General features: G+C 37.3%; 2 protein-coding genes across 3 annotated transcripts in view; one reads left to right on the forward strand and one right to left on the reverse strand.

The window, feature by feature from the left end:
• The window catches only part of LRRTM3 (leucine rich repeat transmembrane neuronal 3), an 86,957-nt gene extending 71,744 nt beyond the window's left edge, over positions 1-15,213 (reverse strand). Inside the window, exons 1-2 of one of the 2 annotated variants that reach the window (XM_056352601.1) lie at positions 14,609-15,213; positions 12,755-14,286 (exon numbers count right to left, since the gene is read on the reverse strand). In XM_056352601.1, the coding sequence (XP_056208576.1) occupies positions 12,755-14,286; positions 14,609-14,612 (1,536 nt within the window). In that variant the 5' untranslated portion in view covers positions 14,613-15,213. Of the gene's footprint in view, positions 1-12,754; positions 14,571-14,608 lie in introns of those variants that run through there. The other variant, XM_056352600.1, reaches the window with a different exon arrangement.
• Positions 1-16,516, forward strand: part of CTNNA3 (catenin alpha 3) — a 500,767-nt gene that overhangs the window by 225,423 nt on the left and 258,828 nt on the right. The gene's annotated exons all lie outside the window — the stretch shown is intronic.

The raw sequence follows: 16,516 nt of genomic DNA on the forward strand, positions 1-16,516 counted from the left end.
AGGTTTAGTTTTCAGGTATCCACGTTTTACCATTATTGACTAAATGAGCCTTTTGATTATCATAGTGATTTTTACAATGTATGAACAGAAATATGGAGGGGCTGTGTTTTCAAGTGTTCACTAGTTTTGAGTGGTTGTCTTTGAGGCATTCTTTTATTCCAGGCTTTTTCCAAACAGTTTAATGCCTATTCATTTTTAAAGTTAATACTCCTTTGCAAATCTCCTTCTTTCTCTTACTTACATTAGCATGCAGCACCACTGCAGTGTGTTAGCAAGTACTACACAGCAAGTGGATTTCCACTTTCAGTCCTGCTCCATCTACTGCCTGGCATAGGTTTTCTATCAGCTTTTGCAGTTTTCCCAGTTACCCTCCCCTTCAAAGCTGTTAACACATTGTTCTGAATTAATTTGACAAAATTGGACTTACAGCTTTATGCTGGAAGGAACATGTGATAGTGTTGTTTGTTTTTTCTTTTTTTTTGGGTGCAAAAAAGTGGAAAAGGAAGTATTAAATTGTATGAAACAAGCATTAAATTGAATGAAGGTGCAGGTAAGGGGCACAGGCTACAGGTATTTGGAAGGGATCTCTATGAAAATGGGTGTTTCATTTGAAACATTTTAAAAAGGGAAAGACTCCTTGTTCCAGAGTGTAGATTGGAAATCTTTGATTAAATCCTGAAACAGGCCTATTAAATAGACGCAAAGTGTTCTGTGGTACTGAGAAAAAAGGATCATGGGTTGTTCAGCTGCAGTTCTAAGAGCAGCTTGTTATAACCGTGCATTTTAATTAACCAGATCAGCTGAAGAAATGTCTATATACTGCAGCATAGCTGTCCTCCTTAAAAACTATCCTATCGATAAACAGAGGACTTCTATTTGCAAAAGCCTTTTAAAATACATTTTAAAAATGAATTTGGGAGAGATTAATTAATAACTAAGCTACTGTGGAATTAACCTTGGGCAAATCTGCTTCCTTGTGCAGTGCAGGGGCATGTCCTGTCTGTCATATCCATATAGTGTCCCAATAAAGTACTGATACAAAAAAAATTAATTCTTTGTAACTATTCAGCATAATGTTACAGCAAGGCCCATAATTTGAGATAACTTTTATTTTCTCATGCATAACAATTTTTTGACACTATGTTAATTTTCACTTAAAATTGATAGGATAGGGTTCCTGCAGAAAGTACAAATATTCAAAACTGCTTTATTTTTTTTTCTTAGGATTTGAGCATGAATCATTTCACTGTATCTCATTTTACTTGTTCTTTGATCAATGAGTCTTCTCTACTGTGTGAAGTAATTTAAAAATGTTGTGAAAATGTCGCTAACATTTCTTTATTGCTGAAAGTTTGCTTTCTGTTGGAGCTCAGTTTGCTTGTAAACAAGGCTTTGCAGGGGCAGAATCTGGTAGACTTGATGGAAATACAAGGGTGTCTGGTACACCTATACACCTATACGCAAGTGTAAGTCCTTGTATTCTTCAAGTAAGAATCCTTGGATTGTCTTTTGGTTTTTTTTTTCCTTTTTTTTTTTTTTTCTGGGAAATAGATAATCAAAAGAAAGAGGAGCGAGACTGGAGGAAATAGACTAGAGTGGAAGAGAGAAATCAAAATAATGATGCTTTTCCTTTCTATGGCCTGATCCAGGGGAGTCCTGCAACTGGGAAATCCCCTTAATAACCTTTCTCAAGGTTATAAGCACATACAGAAAATCCTACAACAAGGATGAAATTTCATAAGTCCTGATGTTGCTAAATAGAAAGGAAATTTGCAAGTCTGTGAGAACAGGGATGTATTCTTCTGTCTCTTATGTCTCCCCATATCCCACTGTAGTAGTTCACCCACAGTTCTATAAACCTTTTTCCACTGCGCTCCTGAACTAATTCAAATAGAGGATCTATCCAAAATCATTACAGAAACATATACAGGCATGCCATTAGTGTTCACCATTAGTGTTCATATAACTTATTTGATAACTTAAAATGCTGGACAGTTAGCCTAAAATACCATTCTGACAGTTTCCCCTACTTAAGACCTTGTCACACATACAGCTTAAAAGACAGACTCTTTTATTTTGATTCTAAGGCAGAATTTCGCTACCTGCCAGGTGAACTTTGTTATCAGTTTTGGATAGCCATGCTGTTGGATGGCTGAGGAAAGATTGGGAATATGGAATAATTTTCAAATGAGCTTCTGGGACTGCACAAAAAAGCTATCAAACAGCTATAGCAAGCTCTACATGAAAGATGTCTTAAATTTTGAATCAAGAGCAGATCACAGCTGGCTAGCGTGCCCTACTGGTTATTCTGGAGGTCGTCTAGGTTGGGGAAGAAGGTCATTGCTCTTGGAAATGACTGTCAAGCCCCAAATATGTACACAAGCACATTCACAACAAACAAGATTATTTTGGTATTTTTCTCTGTTGGTATTGGAATGTTGACATAAATATGGGACATTTTCTTAAGTATATGAACTAGGTGGAAATACTGAGTACTTGTAATAAATTCTCGCTACGGAGTCTGTATGTAGGAGCATTTTCTTTTAATCATCTCATTAATGAGTTTGAGCCATTAACAGCTTAGAGTGCTGAATAAGGATTTACATTTAATTGAAGTCCTCTGTTCTTAGCTTACAAAATGTATTTTACACACTTGATGGCTGTAATTAGTGTGATGAGGCTTTAAAAGAAATTGGCTTTGTTAAATTTAGAACTTGCCATGTCAGTTTATACATGAAGCCAAAGCATGTGAATCAATAGTTCTGTGGCTCTGGAAAAATGCATTTTATTATTATTACTGATATATAGGTGTTTTAATTTATGATGCTGTTAAAGTACAAATACAGCATGTTTTCATATTTGAGAATGCAATCTATTATGTTATGATTTCAAATTATTTTATACTGCCACAGGTACTCTTACACATCAGAACTTACCATTATATGTTATGGCTACAGGCAAGCCTGTATCCTTTGGTACAGTAAGGAATTGTGCATAATTGTTTAAGTTACTGTGCTTTATTAAGCTTTCATAATAATAAACCTCCGTGAATACTGCTGGACTTCACTACATGCAAACTAAGGGCAACTGTATACCATGCACAGTACTTTTTCCCCTACAATGTTATTGCCTTCTGCTCAGCCTGATAGGCAGTAACTTCTTACTTCAAAAATATTTCAAGGTTTGTCCTAAGAAACTTATGCAAAAATTAATAAAAAAATAAGAGAATGTTGAGACACCGTAGCTGTGTACTGTAGGATTCCTTAAGCTGTAAAATAAACACTGCATGTAAGTTCAGACTCTCAGAGAAAAGAACATGGTGACTGGCAGCTACATGCCAAGTGCTTCCACAAAGTTGTTTCCTCTGTCGCAAATAGTTTATTTTTGACATACATATTTTAAAAATAGGAAGCCACTTATGCAAATTGGGGAAGATACAAAGATTCAATGTACAAGATTCCGATTTAGAATGTTAGAAATTTCCCCCCTGGTATTGTCTGTGATTGTGACTCACTAAGAAAAATGAAAAACTATTTTTGTGTTGCCAACGTCACTAGGGATGAATAGGAATATGCTGTCCAGCATCATGTGTGTTTTAAGTAAATCTGTTTTTTAATGAAGTACAAGTTACTGGCTAGTAATTGGAGCTTCTGAGCTAGTTTTTGCTGCAGGCCCACATTTTGTATCAGTAGTGTAACCTGGAAACTCATGTTAAGGATGAATGAAAGCCCGGAAAACTAAACATTTAGTCCCAAAAGTACAGAGACTTTGTGATATGTACAATTAGCCTCAGGGAAAGTTCCCACTGAAGGGTTTCCATCCCTCTCTGTTGTGGTCCTTTGTTGGAAGGTGGATAGTAAATATATTACACTCTGAATCGCAGGTGTAATATCACATGAAGTTAATTTCTGAATTGGTAATTGCTATTATATGCAATGCATATGTTTTTGGATTGTGCAGTGTGTTTCAGGAGAAGCTGGCTGTTATGAAGCAATGTAGAATAAAGCCTGTGCTGTTCTGAGGATATGACTCATATTACAGATGGCTGGAAGGGTAATGCTGTGATATGAAACTGTTCTATTACGAGTAATAGTGCACTGCTAACAAAACTCTGATGTGCTGGAATGATTATCTTATGTTATTCTTTTTTTGAAAAGGAAAAGATGATCCTTTTCTCAAACTTTGGCTAAGTATTTTTGTGTAAGATTCCTATGATTGCTGTTAGTAAGGGGCATGGGGACTAAACTCATCTGGTTAAAAAACCGTTAAACTCATCTGGTTAAAAAAAATCTGTAGGTGTTTTCAAACTGAACCATATGTAATTATTATTCAGAGGTCAGTTCATTTTAACTGTGTGCCAGGAATTAGTGACAGTCCCTTTTGTAGTAGGTCAGAAGGCAATTTCCCAGTACATACCCTTTTTTAATATGCATCCCACCCAATCTAATGGATGTAATGAGATACATCCATCACCATCTGCACATCACAGAGAACAACTGCTTCCTTTCACTTGCAAGAAAACTTGCGAAAGTCTCCAGTAAGGTGGTTCTTTTAGACCAGCTTCATGAAGCTGGTCAGAGCACTTTTTAGACCTTACCAATAGTCTTGTTCAAATTTCAAATTCTGGGGAGAAGGGGAGAAAAGAGAATGTTTTGTCACAAAGGTTAAGTGCTCAACTATTGCAAGACATGGGTAGGATCTGGGTGTTTAAATTCCCATTTGCAGCTTTGAAAATCTTTCACATAGTCTGTTTAAAAAAACCTCACAGGATAATCAATAAGAAACTGAAAAATTAGTAACAAAACACCAATTAAGATGAAGTCTAAAGCGTTCTTTACATTTTGTAAACTGTATTCCCTTTTTTATTCTTTTATCATCTGTGGCTTTTGCACAACTTAGCACAAGCCAAATAGATGCTTCAGCATAATGTGGTTTGTTGTTGTTGGTTTTGTTTTGGTTTGTTTGTTTTAAAAAAGTAAAACAAACAAGAAAGAGTATGAATGCTAGAACATACATTATAAAGTCTGTATTTGGGAATAAGGAATCAGTTTATGATGGTTGTATTTTCAGTGGCTCTGAGACTGTATGACTAATGTATTATTATTGCTTATTATCTACAGTCTAGCAAAACACATGTTCAATCTTCACATTTCCTTCACCTACAGCTACTTTTAATCTTGAGGGCAATGAACAGAAGAATTACAAAGGCAATTACGATGCCCAGCTTTCATTGGAGATCTTGTTTTGTACCTTTGAATGTTTTGGGTGCATTTTCTCCCCCGAGTTACAGCTCAGCCAGGAAGGTGGTCGTAATCTCATTACATTATTTTGAAGTTGATTTGTGAGGTTTGCAGCCTTTAAGGAAGTGGAAAATATTTGTGGTTGATTTAAAGCAGAACTGGGAGTTCTACAGCACCAATTATTACAGACACTAGTTAAAGAACTAGTATTCATACATTCAGCAAGGTGTTCCTGACTAAAAGGTACACATAAGACCCATCAACACAGACATGTTTTGTCCTGAAGTGCAAAATAAATGCCAGGAGAATGCACTGAGCTAGAGTAATGTGCATGTTACCAGTCAGCAGTATCATATCATTCCTACAGGCGTTCAAAATAATCATACAACAAGCAATGAAATAGTAAGCTGAAATATATTTTGATTATTCCCATATCAGCTCAGTCCAACAGCTTCAGAAAGAGGTGTCTTCCATTTTAAGAAGGTATTTACTCCCTCTCATTGTTAGGTGTGAAATAAAAGCTAGAGAAGTTTTTTGTTTGATATTTAAAGATGGCTATAACCATATAGTAGCAATTTTAAAAATATAGATGTTTAAAATACTTTTAGGAAATGCATGAAAATTTATTTAACATTCCAGTTTTGCTTTAGAATGTGATTTTATCTCTTTTAAAAATGGTTGTTTAACTTCTGGAAAAACTGAGTGATCCTCTCTAACTTTTTACTAGTATTGTAAGCCATACGCAGTCCTTTTCCTGAATCTTTTCTGTTTTCCATCCCTCAGTATAATTATGCACATAAACAGAAGTGCCCATAAAAATGCAAAGTTTTCATATAGTTAGTACATGACACTATGGGATATGGCGCAGGTATAATACATGACAAGTATAGCAGGTACTGCTGGATTTCAAGTTGGAAGAACTAATAAAGGCTGAGTTCATGATGACAGCTTCTGCAGGCTGCTGCAAATATCAACATGTTTAGGCTTTTTTTTTTTTTTCTTTCAGCATTAAGCAGTTATGTTCCTGAGAGACCTAGCTAGTTAAATGTTTGTTAGTTTGAAGAAGGGAAGAAATTGCACACAGAACTGGGCAGATGATTTTCTCAGTGGTGTAGTGAAGCAATAAACCTTGTAATGCATTTATGTCCTTGTTTGGAGTGTAAGTAGATGAGTAGTTAGGATGTTTTATTTTCTTATGTCCTTATGATGTATTAATAGAGTCTGGCTGCCACAAAACACTTTGAGAATTTGCAAGGTTGAACTGTAATTACGAAGTCCTACGTGATCTCAATGCTACTGCTAGTGTTAAAGTAATAGAAATTTAACATTCAGTCAAGAGTGGAAGCTGTGACACGTGGTCAATATATTAGTCACACAGGAACACAGGAAGGGAACGTTTTGAATTGGTAAGAAGACACATGTGAGGGCCTTTTGGAGAACTCTTTTTCTAAGATTACATCTGGAGTCATTCTGTTTCTTGGCAAGTGAAAGAGTTTGTGAGAAACAGAAACTGTAAGTAAAGAATGAAATACTCTTTTTTGTATAAGAGTTTAGTTGATTTTGGTAATGAAGAATCTAAAACTTATGATTTTTCACATGAATATAAAGTATTTCCTGCAATAAGCTCAGTAAGTTTCATTAAGCTGTTTAGAAAGAAAAAGTTAATAAAGAGCGATTAACTGCCCTGTTGTCCCTTCTCAGTAAACAATACTCATTCTTACATTAGAATGCTTATGTTGAGCTATCATGACCTTAACAATATGAGCAAGACAAGAATTATAGGGTGATGTGATTCCTGTGATGGCTTGGTCAAGTAAAATATACTGCCTACTACTTGCAAGTCTTTTCTTATTAAGACTTTTATGATGGTTTTGCTCATTCTAAATGAAATTTGCAGTTTCTTTGGTAGGTAAAGTAGCAGCCATCAACTAAGAGCTAGCCATCCCAGAGTGTTTTGAATAAACTGCTTTTTATTACTTTATGATGCCCTTGATGATCTGTTCATAGCTATTTAACTCAGTCACTTTTTAATTCTTTTGTGCTTTACTGCGTTCCATAAATATTATGCCAAGAAATAGTTTGGATGTAACCCTGAGAATCACGTTAAAATCCTACACTGTACCAGTGTGATAACACCTATTCTAGAAAGCCTAGCTAGGAGTAAAATTCAAGGCTACATATCATGGACTGATAGGTGACCTCCAAACACACCTAAGTACATACAATTTAGAAATACAACTGTATTTCATTCAATATGGGATGAAATGAGTTCTTGTGCATCTTCTTAACTGAAATGAAATCTGTCTGTTATCAACAGAGCTATAATCCTGATTGCATTGGTTTATGTCATTCACTATGGTTTAAAATTCAAATGCCAGTAACATTGGCATAGAGTTACTCTGAGGCCTAAAGCAGTTGCTGCAAAACTGCCCAAGCAAATACGCTGCATATTAATGCTGCTGGTGAGTTTCCCATTCTTTGGTTTTATTATTGCTTGTTAATTTGGTCTTTCATTGTTTGCTTATTGTCTCTTTCGTACACTGTGTGTTTTCAAGATGAAGCTGCTACTTAAACTTGTTCCCAGGTGGTGAATTCCCTTCCTTTTGATGTCTAATAATACATTTCTCTCATTATTGTAAAAATAAACTCAAAATTTTTATTTTTACTTTACCTCTGCTGTTAGGAAAGTTGAATGAGTTGTTTGAGTTTATTTTATAGTATCTTAAAGTCACTTAGTGGTGTTTTATAAGTAGTAAGTTCTAAATGAGTGGCCACAAAGGTTGTTACAGCTCCTGTCCTTGCTTGCTTATTAGATGCTTCTTGCCTTTTACTGCAGTACTGACTTACACATTGGGTAGACCATTTCTTGTTAGCATTCATCTACTCTTATTTTCGCCATTTATTCACCACATTCAGGTTATGACTCCTAGACACAGATACAGTTGAATACTTGTATGCTGGAAGGATTTGATGCTACTACCATGTGATAGAAAAGAATGCAATGTAAAAAGGAAAACACATCTGTGTGTGTGTTGAGATAGACAATGGATACCTGTGATTAAGCTAACTACCCGCTGGATGTCACTATTGTTCCATAGAAATTCATCTAAGCGACTATAGATCTAGAGTTGAGTGGCTGACAGCAAAGGCCAGTAGCTTGCAGCAAACTGAAAACTTCCAAATGTGTTTGCAATAATATTGTGCATTTACGTTAATTTTTCAAATGCATTTTATATTAAGGTTCAATAATAATAATAATAATAATAATAATAATAGAAGCATTGCCAAACCTTAAGCTGTGATGACTGTGTAAGTGCAAATAATGAGTAATGGAAACCTACCAGCCAGTAGAGAAGCTTGCATTCATTATACTCAAGCCACTTGTTCTCATTATTATTCTCTTCCTCTGCAATTGCTGGAGGTAATCTCAACACAGTGAATGAACATTACCAGTCTTCTTGAATTTGCTTAGTACATTAGTTATTTCCTTTTTCCAAAGATGTGCATTCTGTGTGCTTTATTACTCTGAAATACCTCTTGAATATTCTAGGATCTAGGCTGTTTAGTTGGGAGGCCAAGTAGTCCACTGACTAGGAGGATGTCTTGGTGTGAGGAAACTGGATAGTATTCCCAGGACTGAACTGGTGTGTGATCTCAAGCAAACTACCTCAAATCTGCCATGTTTATTTGCCATATTCTGTCTGTCTTCTCAACATCCCTTGAAAACATTTGATGTAAGAGATTGTTGGAAGGTGTTTGTACAGTGTCTAGCAGAGGAAGTCCTGACTGATTTTTGGGGTGCTACAGAAAAATGAAACAGCCCTGTTTGGTGATTCTACTGAACATTTGTCTCAACATTGTTTAAATAAATGTAGACTGCAAAACTGATGAAGATGAAAATGGGCATGGAAGAGTACTGCACTTTGTGGCTTGAAAAGCACTGGTTTTCAAGTGTTAGCCCCAGAACACCATATACGACTCAGGAAAAGGAATAGGAGTTGATTTAAAAAACCCAAAACAACACCTCCACACACACCCCCAAACCAAACCACAACAAAACAAACCCCAGACACCTTCAAAATAAATTATTGCTTTCCTAAACTTGGAATACCTAGGCAGCATCTGATCCCTTAAGGGATAGGCAGGTCATTAGAGGCACTCAATCACATCTTCTTTTTTAAGTTGATGTCTAAAATGCTTGTGTGAAAGCTTGGGGTTTTTTTAAGAGCTATCGCAGCTGTTGTGCGTCCTCTGAGGATTCCTGGGCATCACCCCAGCAAGGTTTTAATAGTTTGGTGGGAGACTGGCACCAAAATATCCAGACAAAGTGGCATCAGAATTCTAGACGTCCACGACCCAAACTGGAGAGGAGCAAAGGAGAAATGTCTTCTCTGGAATCTCTGAGGTTTTAACACTTCATTTGTATTCAGGAAAGGGGCAGCCTTTCACAGGGACTGAAAGCTGCTCAGCTAAGACCAGGTTGTTTCCTACAAGATTTATTAGAATTTGTGACTCTGGTGGTCTAGCCACCCAAAACAAGTCACTTGTAGTGTTTAATTTGACAGTGGTGTGACTAAGTTTAGTGTAGTTCACATAGTATTTGCACAGAGAAAAGCATGGGTTTTGTAATGTGCTTTAACATGCTATGAAGCTGGTTTAAAATGTTTTCTAAGCCATAGCCACTAGAGTGGGATTTAACAACTCAGCTCACAGGCCTCAGGCTGTGAAAGAAAGTTCAAAGAGTTAAACTGGGCATCTTTTTTGTGTAATCAGACAGTGGTTTCATTATCAATGACTATAGCAGCAATTAAAATGAAAAGTGAATCTCTGTTTTTTTAGGCAATAAATTAATTAGTTGATCTGAGCGTGTCTGTGCTCGAATAGACATATGCTGGATTTTCATTATTATTTTTGTTACCCATGTATGATTAATGACATGCTGGCCTTATTGAAATGATAATGAAATATTTTTCAAAGGAAGCTAGTGACAATTTTACAGGTATTGTTTTCTTTAGGAGGTTATGGATTGGTTCTTTCTAAGTATCATTATGGTGAGAACAAAGCATTAAAGAAAGATAAAGGGACATATACATATACAGTCAAACTCAGTTATATACAACTCATTCACAATTACAGTCCATTAAGAAGTTTTAGATGTATTGATGTATTTAGATGTATTTTCAAATAGCAAAAATGCTGAATTAATAGTATGAAATTATTTTCTGATTCCAGTTAGCACTTTAAACTAAATAGTGAAATTTTCTTTTATTTTTGTATATTTTTTTGTATATGTACATGAATGTATGTATGTTTTAGGCCAGATCTTTCTTGTTTGGTCTGTGCATAGCTGTCACCACTGCAGAGATTAAAGCCTGTAGAAGTACAGAGATGTTTTTTAACACAAAGTTTACAGCAAACTCTAATCCTTTAGCAAAGAGATAACCAAGACCATCTGATAGAAAACCAAATCTTATAATAGCTAGGTAATTCAATGTGTATCGACTTTTTAATAGTAACTTTCAAGGTACAACTCAGGTTAAAAAAATCACAATCTGCTCAGTGCTGCTGAAGTGTCTCAAGCACTTGCATTATTAATTGTGTGGGATCCTCTTTGTACTCAGTAAAACGGGATCTCAGTATTGCAGGGTTCAGTATAGTCTCAAGCTTCTGCTCTGGGGTATTTCCTTACTACAGTCCTTGAAAAATGAGAATGGTTTCATTATATGAAAAAAACAAAACAACCCCAAACCCCTTCAAGTGTATTAGTTCTTTTTAAGAGGTGCTTTCTCATTTGTTTTCATTGTATCTAGCATATTTCAAGGTGATTGGCTCGGGTTAGGTTTTTTCCAGTGAAAATTCAGAACATTCTGCTAAGGTTTTGCTTTTTCTAATCTGCTGCAGTGAAACTGCTTTGTAGAAACATTCCCTCCCAAGTGATTGAAGACGTGCAGTTTACTAAGCCAAATCAAGTTACAAAATAGAGGTAATAAAATTACTGCCTTACTTCTATATAGGTTCTACTGTATAAATTCAAGAATGAACCACCCCACCCCCCATCCCTTCCTGATAATCAAAATAGGGGGTATGATTTCTTTGGAAATATGGGGGGTATTATATTCTTCTGCAACCAACAAAAATACGTGACTTTGGGTCAGAGGGCAGGGAGTAACCAGGTTACAAATCTGTGTCTTGTCCAGAACCACTGATGAATGACTGCACATTAAAAATTGTGCATTCTGTGAATTCTTGTAATGTTGTTAGGGTTTTGCTAAGAGAGAAAAATAATTTGTCACTGATTTCTTTAAGGACTTTTGGATGCACTCTTCTCAGATCTGCGAGTAACCAATTTTCTCTGAAAGGTCTTTGTAGTTGCAGTCTTTCTGAAATGTACACTGTCTGGCTTTGTAAGTAATGAAGCTTTATTTGGTCATTAGAGGGACAGTGTGCAAAACACATCAAAAACCCTAACAAGCCCAGCCCAGCAAATAAGAAGCAATAGAAGAAAATGACAGATTTAATGGTTTCCTCAGCTACATTAATGTCTTTGACAGTCTTGAAAAGAGAATTTCTAATGAGCGTTGAAACAAATGTGTGCAGGAAGTGGTCTTGCTTTTGCTGCTGCACATTTGAGTTCCTCTAATTGCATCAATAAGGAATTTCTGCTCTTCATTTAATGAATGCCTTTTGACTACTTTCTGAAAGGCAACTGGATGTAAGGGAAAAACACTGGCACCTTTTGTATGAAGTCACATAAACAGGTTTCAATTAATAGTTTTCAGCCCTGGAAACACTGTATTATAATGCAGTACAGTAAATCCCATTGTACCTTTTTATTTTTATTTTTTTATTAGGCCTAGGTTTCCCTCTGCTTTGCTTTTGGTGTGATACCTCACATCCAAAGACAGTGCTTTAACTCCCCACTGGCTTTTTACTATATCTTGTGTTGGGCAGAAATCAGGCATTCTTTCAGTGCTGGTGCTGCACCATCTCTTTCCTCAAACAACTCAGAATTACATGATGCTACAGTACCTTGGGTCTTTGGTTTGGTTTTTGTTCAAAAAACGAGTTTTAGGGCAAGGGCTGGGTTTAGACTGGAGGGGAGGTGGGTGGGCTGGGGGGGACGACTGAGTTGTTTTTTGTTTTTTGGGTTTTTTTTCATTGTTGTTATTTTTCTCCCTAAACAGAGGTACAGTCGCTGCAGGTGCAGTGGATTACTTATGAAAGAAGTTTTCTATTTAAAAACAAGAAAGACTTTAATGAAATCAGTAGAGGGTTTGTACAATAGGTATTGTATTAAACCAGAGCTCAGGCTTCACATTGATTACGGTATTTAAATTTCAATGAGTTGATTATGTATGAGAGTAAAATGACCAGTATTATGAATGTACAAAAAAGAGACATGGAAGAGCTGTGCCAGAAAAGTGAGAAAAACGTTCCCTTTATAGTCCCTAGAGTTCAATAAAGCACCACTATTTCCCAGCTTTTAAAAGCTCTTTTATCACAATGGTTCATACCTCACATTCCCTGGAGCCTGATTTGTTATACGTGCAGGGTCCTGTTCCATTCAGCAGCATCTCACTGGTTTCAGTGTTGGTAGGTTTGTAATCTACATAAAATTCCTGTGTGCTTGGAGTCATTTGCTTCAGTGACTGTCTTTTCTTTTTCCTGTGCCTTCGCATGAGAGAGCGCTGCTGCAGCTGCTTCATACTGGCTGGGTAACGCTTCCATGACACATAGATTACCAGCAGGATCACAAGCACAGACAAGAAAAGGGCCACGCTGCCTGCTATGATTTTATGGAAGGAGATGTGTTCTGTGTCGTGCTCAGGTTCAGAGCTCGATTCAGTCGCTCCAATAGTTGGGGGCAGAGGGGGCTTGCTGTCATGTTTAGGCCTGGTGAGTTTTGGTTTAAATGTTGGCTTTGGGAGAGCTCGTGCTAATTCAAACCTTTCCGTGGTACTTTTGCCACAGATGCTGTAGTTTTTCACTGCATCAATAACATTCACCCCTTGCAGCTCTTTGGGGCTGGCACAAATAATTGTATTTTCTCTCAGCCCTTTAAAACTTTTAAGCCAGTTTACCAGAGAGCAAATGTTTCTGCTGCATTCCCATATATTCCCGGCAAGGCTGATGTCATTGAGGGATATCCAAGAATCCAAAATTTCTTGACCAATAAATGTGAGCTTGTTTGAATCCAGGTTGAGGCGCTGTAAATTGGGCACACACTGAAAAACACTAGGTCCACTGAAAGCTTCTATTTCATTGCCAGATAAATCAAGTCTTTGTAACGAGCTCCAGGTCCAGGACATAGTTTGTCCTATCACACTGATTTTATTCCACTGTAAATAAAGGTTCTGAAGGCTGACTAGCCTTGGGAAAAGTGCCAGGTTGAGCTTAGAAAATTGATTGTGCTCCAGATGAAGCTCTTTCAGTCTGATCATGCCTGCAAAGACATTCCTTGCTAAACTTCGGATGCGATTATAACCCAGGTCCAACAGTTCAAGGTTCCTACAATCTTGAAATATTCGAACAGGGATGGTTCTTAGGGAATTGGACCGCAAATGTAAACTGAGCAGCTTCCTTAAGCCCCTGAACTGTTCAGATCCCAGAGACTGCAGCTGATTGTATGACAGATCCAAATTCCGAAGATTTGTCACAGGTCTGAAGGTATTATTAAGAAAATAGGAGATTCTGTTGGAACTCAAGATCAACTCTTTTAGTCTGCGTATTCCACTGAAAGCATTTTCGTCAATATTGCTGATGTGGTTATGGTCTAAATAGAGCCAGGTGAGTTGATTAAGACCTTTAAATTGATTGTATTTTAGTTTTTGGAGGCTGTTATATCGAAGGGACAAACCTAAACAACCAGCAGATATACTTGAGGGAATCTCCTGCAATTTCTGAGATTCACAATATACCATTTTGCCTTCACACCTACAGCCCTTAGGGCATCCTCGTTCAGCAGAAGAAAGCATTGTCAGTAATACAGTAGGGGCTATTACCAGAGCTACAGCTGATCCGCTCAGTAGCCTAATTACATTGAAACCTGGAAATAAAAACAACTTAGAAAAGTTATCCCCCCACACATCAGTCATTTCTTTCAATCATGCTAAAATCTTTTATTTCAACAATCATTTTAAAATCCCTAGCTCGACTCAACTACTTTTCACATTGTTTTCTTTACTCAGATTTTTTTTTTAAAGAATACCTTTATATAAATAATGAAAGACAGTTGGGTAAAAGGTGTAATCCCTAAGCAATTTAACTGTAATGACAAATCACATCAAGGTAAGTCTATGGAGTAATTAAAGCACAGGCTATGCAGTGGCTATGAACTATACATAAAAAAAATAACATGAAAAACATACCCATCCTTTGTGTTGTTCAAAGGTCGTCCTTAGGTCTTTTGTTTTTTGCTTAGTGTGCCACAAGCATGGCAGCCCCTGTCAGCTGCACTGTAGTGAGTCAGGGCTCGCTGACACCCAGGAAGAAAAATTGGACCCCTTGGGAGATGGACCGATTTTGGAACATTATTCTTTGCCAGCCATGCAGAACACTCCAAGAATAAATCAATCCCGACACAGCATTCGCAGCAAAATGTCAAATTCTTCCTAGGTAATAGGATCTTCATGGATATTACGTTTTTGCATCTTTCTAGTTAGGAACCTGGCTTTTAAAATTTCGCTTTATAGGAAAGCATGTTAGATTCCTCCAAGCACAGTTTAGCTATCTGAATTCACACATCTGTATTCCATAGCACAGCAGTTCCCTTACTTAGTACCCGATCCGGCTAGGAAGCTGCTTTGTAGCATAGAAGGTAGAATAAGCCCGTACAATGAACAAGCTCTGCTCACTTCTGCACACTGTCATTCTGAAAGCTCCGTCCGTCCGACTGTTGCTTTGGTTTCGGGGAATGCAGTCTTATGTAAAGCTGCCCCCAGTGGTGAAGAATATTATGGGCATGTGCAGAAATGTCTTCCTTTATCTTGCAAATGAGTAAGCTCTGCTGGGAAAAAGAGTGATTGTTCTGAGCGACTAATAGAAGCTGAATGGTCAGCTTCGATGTAAACTAGTGAGGTGTGATGAAATAGCCAAAGCCTCTTAGTCTCTTTTGCTGTTTGTGAAAGCTGTTCTGCATCCTTGAACTTAATAGCTCAGCATGCACTGCTGAGACTTTTGTCTGAAGGGCTTACATGACATTTGTAGGACATAGATACAAATTTTTGGTCCGAAGGGTGTTTTGCTTTTTTTCTTACTGCGTTAGATGTATTCACATGATCTTTTTGCAATAACTCACTATTTTTAAGCGAAGTATCAGCCCCCTCAGTGTGTCTCTCATCAAGCGTTTCAGTGGGGACACTGTATTTTACAACATGAAAAATGTTTTGGAGCTGACATTTTGCCTTTTTGCTTTTTTTCTTCTCTGTTAAAAGGCAGAGTGCCAGGAGGTTAGAAGAGAGTATTGTGCTCATTTATTTCCCAACTTGCTGTCACTTCGTTCCACAACACTAACGCTTCAAACACGGGCTTCCGTAACCCTGACAATATAGGCACTAAGCAGCTTGGTGTAGTACCGTAATCAGCTGAATTATTTTTACTGTAACTTATGACATGGGCAGGATTTTTTGTGAAGGTGTAATATGCAGGGGTTTTTTAGATGTGTGACCCTGGGCAGTCCTTATACATCAGATAAAGAGCCATCTTCTCTTTCCTTATTCTTCCCTTCTTTCCTGCATCCTGTAGAGAAGGGCACATCCTCTTATCTGGGCAGAGAAAAGGTAAGGTGCTGTTACAGCAAATGCACCACACTGGCAGCCTTCTTTCACCAAAAAATGTGTGATCAGAGATGATGACGGGGAAGTGTAAAAACCATGGCTCTTTGTCATGCAAGAATAGGCTAGAGCTTGAAGAGAAGTGTGCTGCCCATTAAAAGAGGACTATTCTATAGAGAATATAGGATATAGTCCCTCAAATGCAACCAGGCGGCTCTGAGAACTGCTCTTCCTTTCTAAGGCAGAATCCTTACCCCTTGGAATAATGTGCTTTGACTTTTCCCTTATTATTCACTGCTGTGAGCATAGAAGAACTTAAAATGAGGTGAAACCTGAAATTTTCCATGCATTAAAATGCCAGCATTGCCAGTACTTAGTCTGTGAATGACTTCAGGCTTAGAGTAATCCCACTAGTATTAACACACCTATCTATAGTCCCTAAATTAGGAGCACAGTCACCCCTGGCTAACAACTATGAACATCTTTCATGTCAGGAGTCAGAAA

The sequence above is a fragment of the Falco biarmicus genome, chromosome 9, assembly GCF_023638135.1.
Source record: "Falco biarmicus isolate bFalBia1 chromosome 9, bFalBia1.pri, whole genome shotgun sequence".
In the NCBI taxonomy this organism is placed as follows: Eukaryota; Metazoa; Chordata; class Aves; order Falconiformes; family Falconidae; genus Falco; species Falco biarmicus.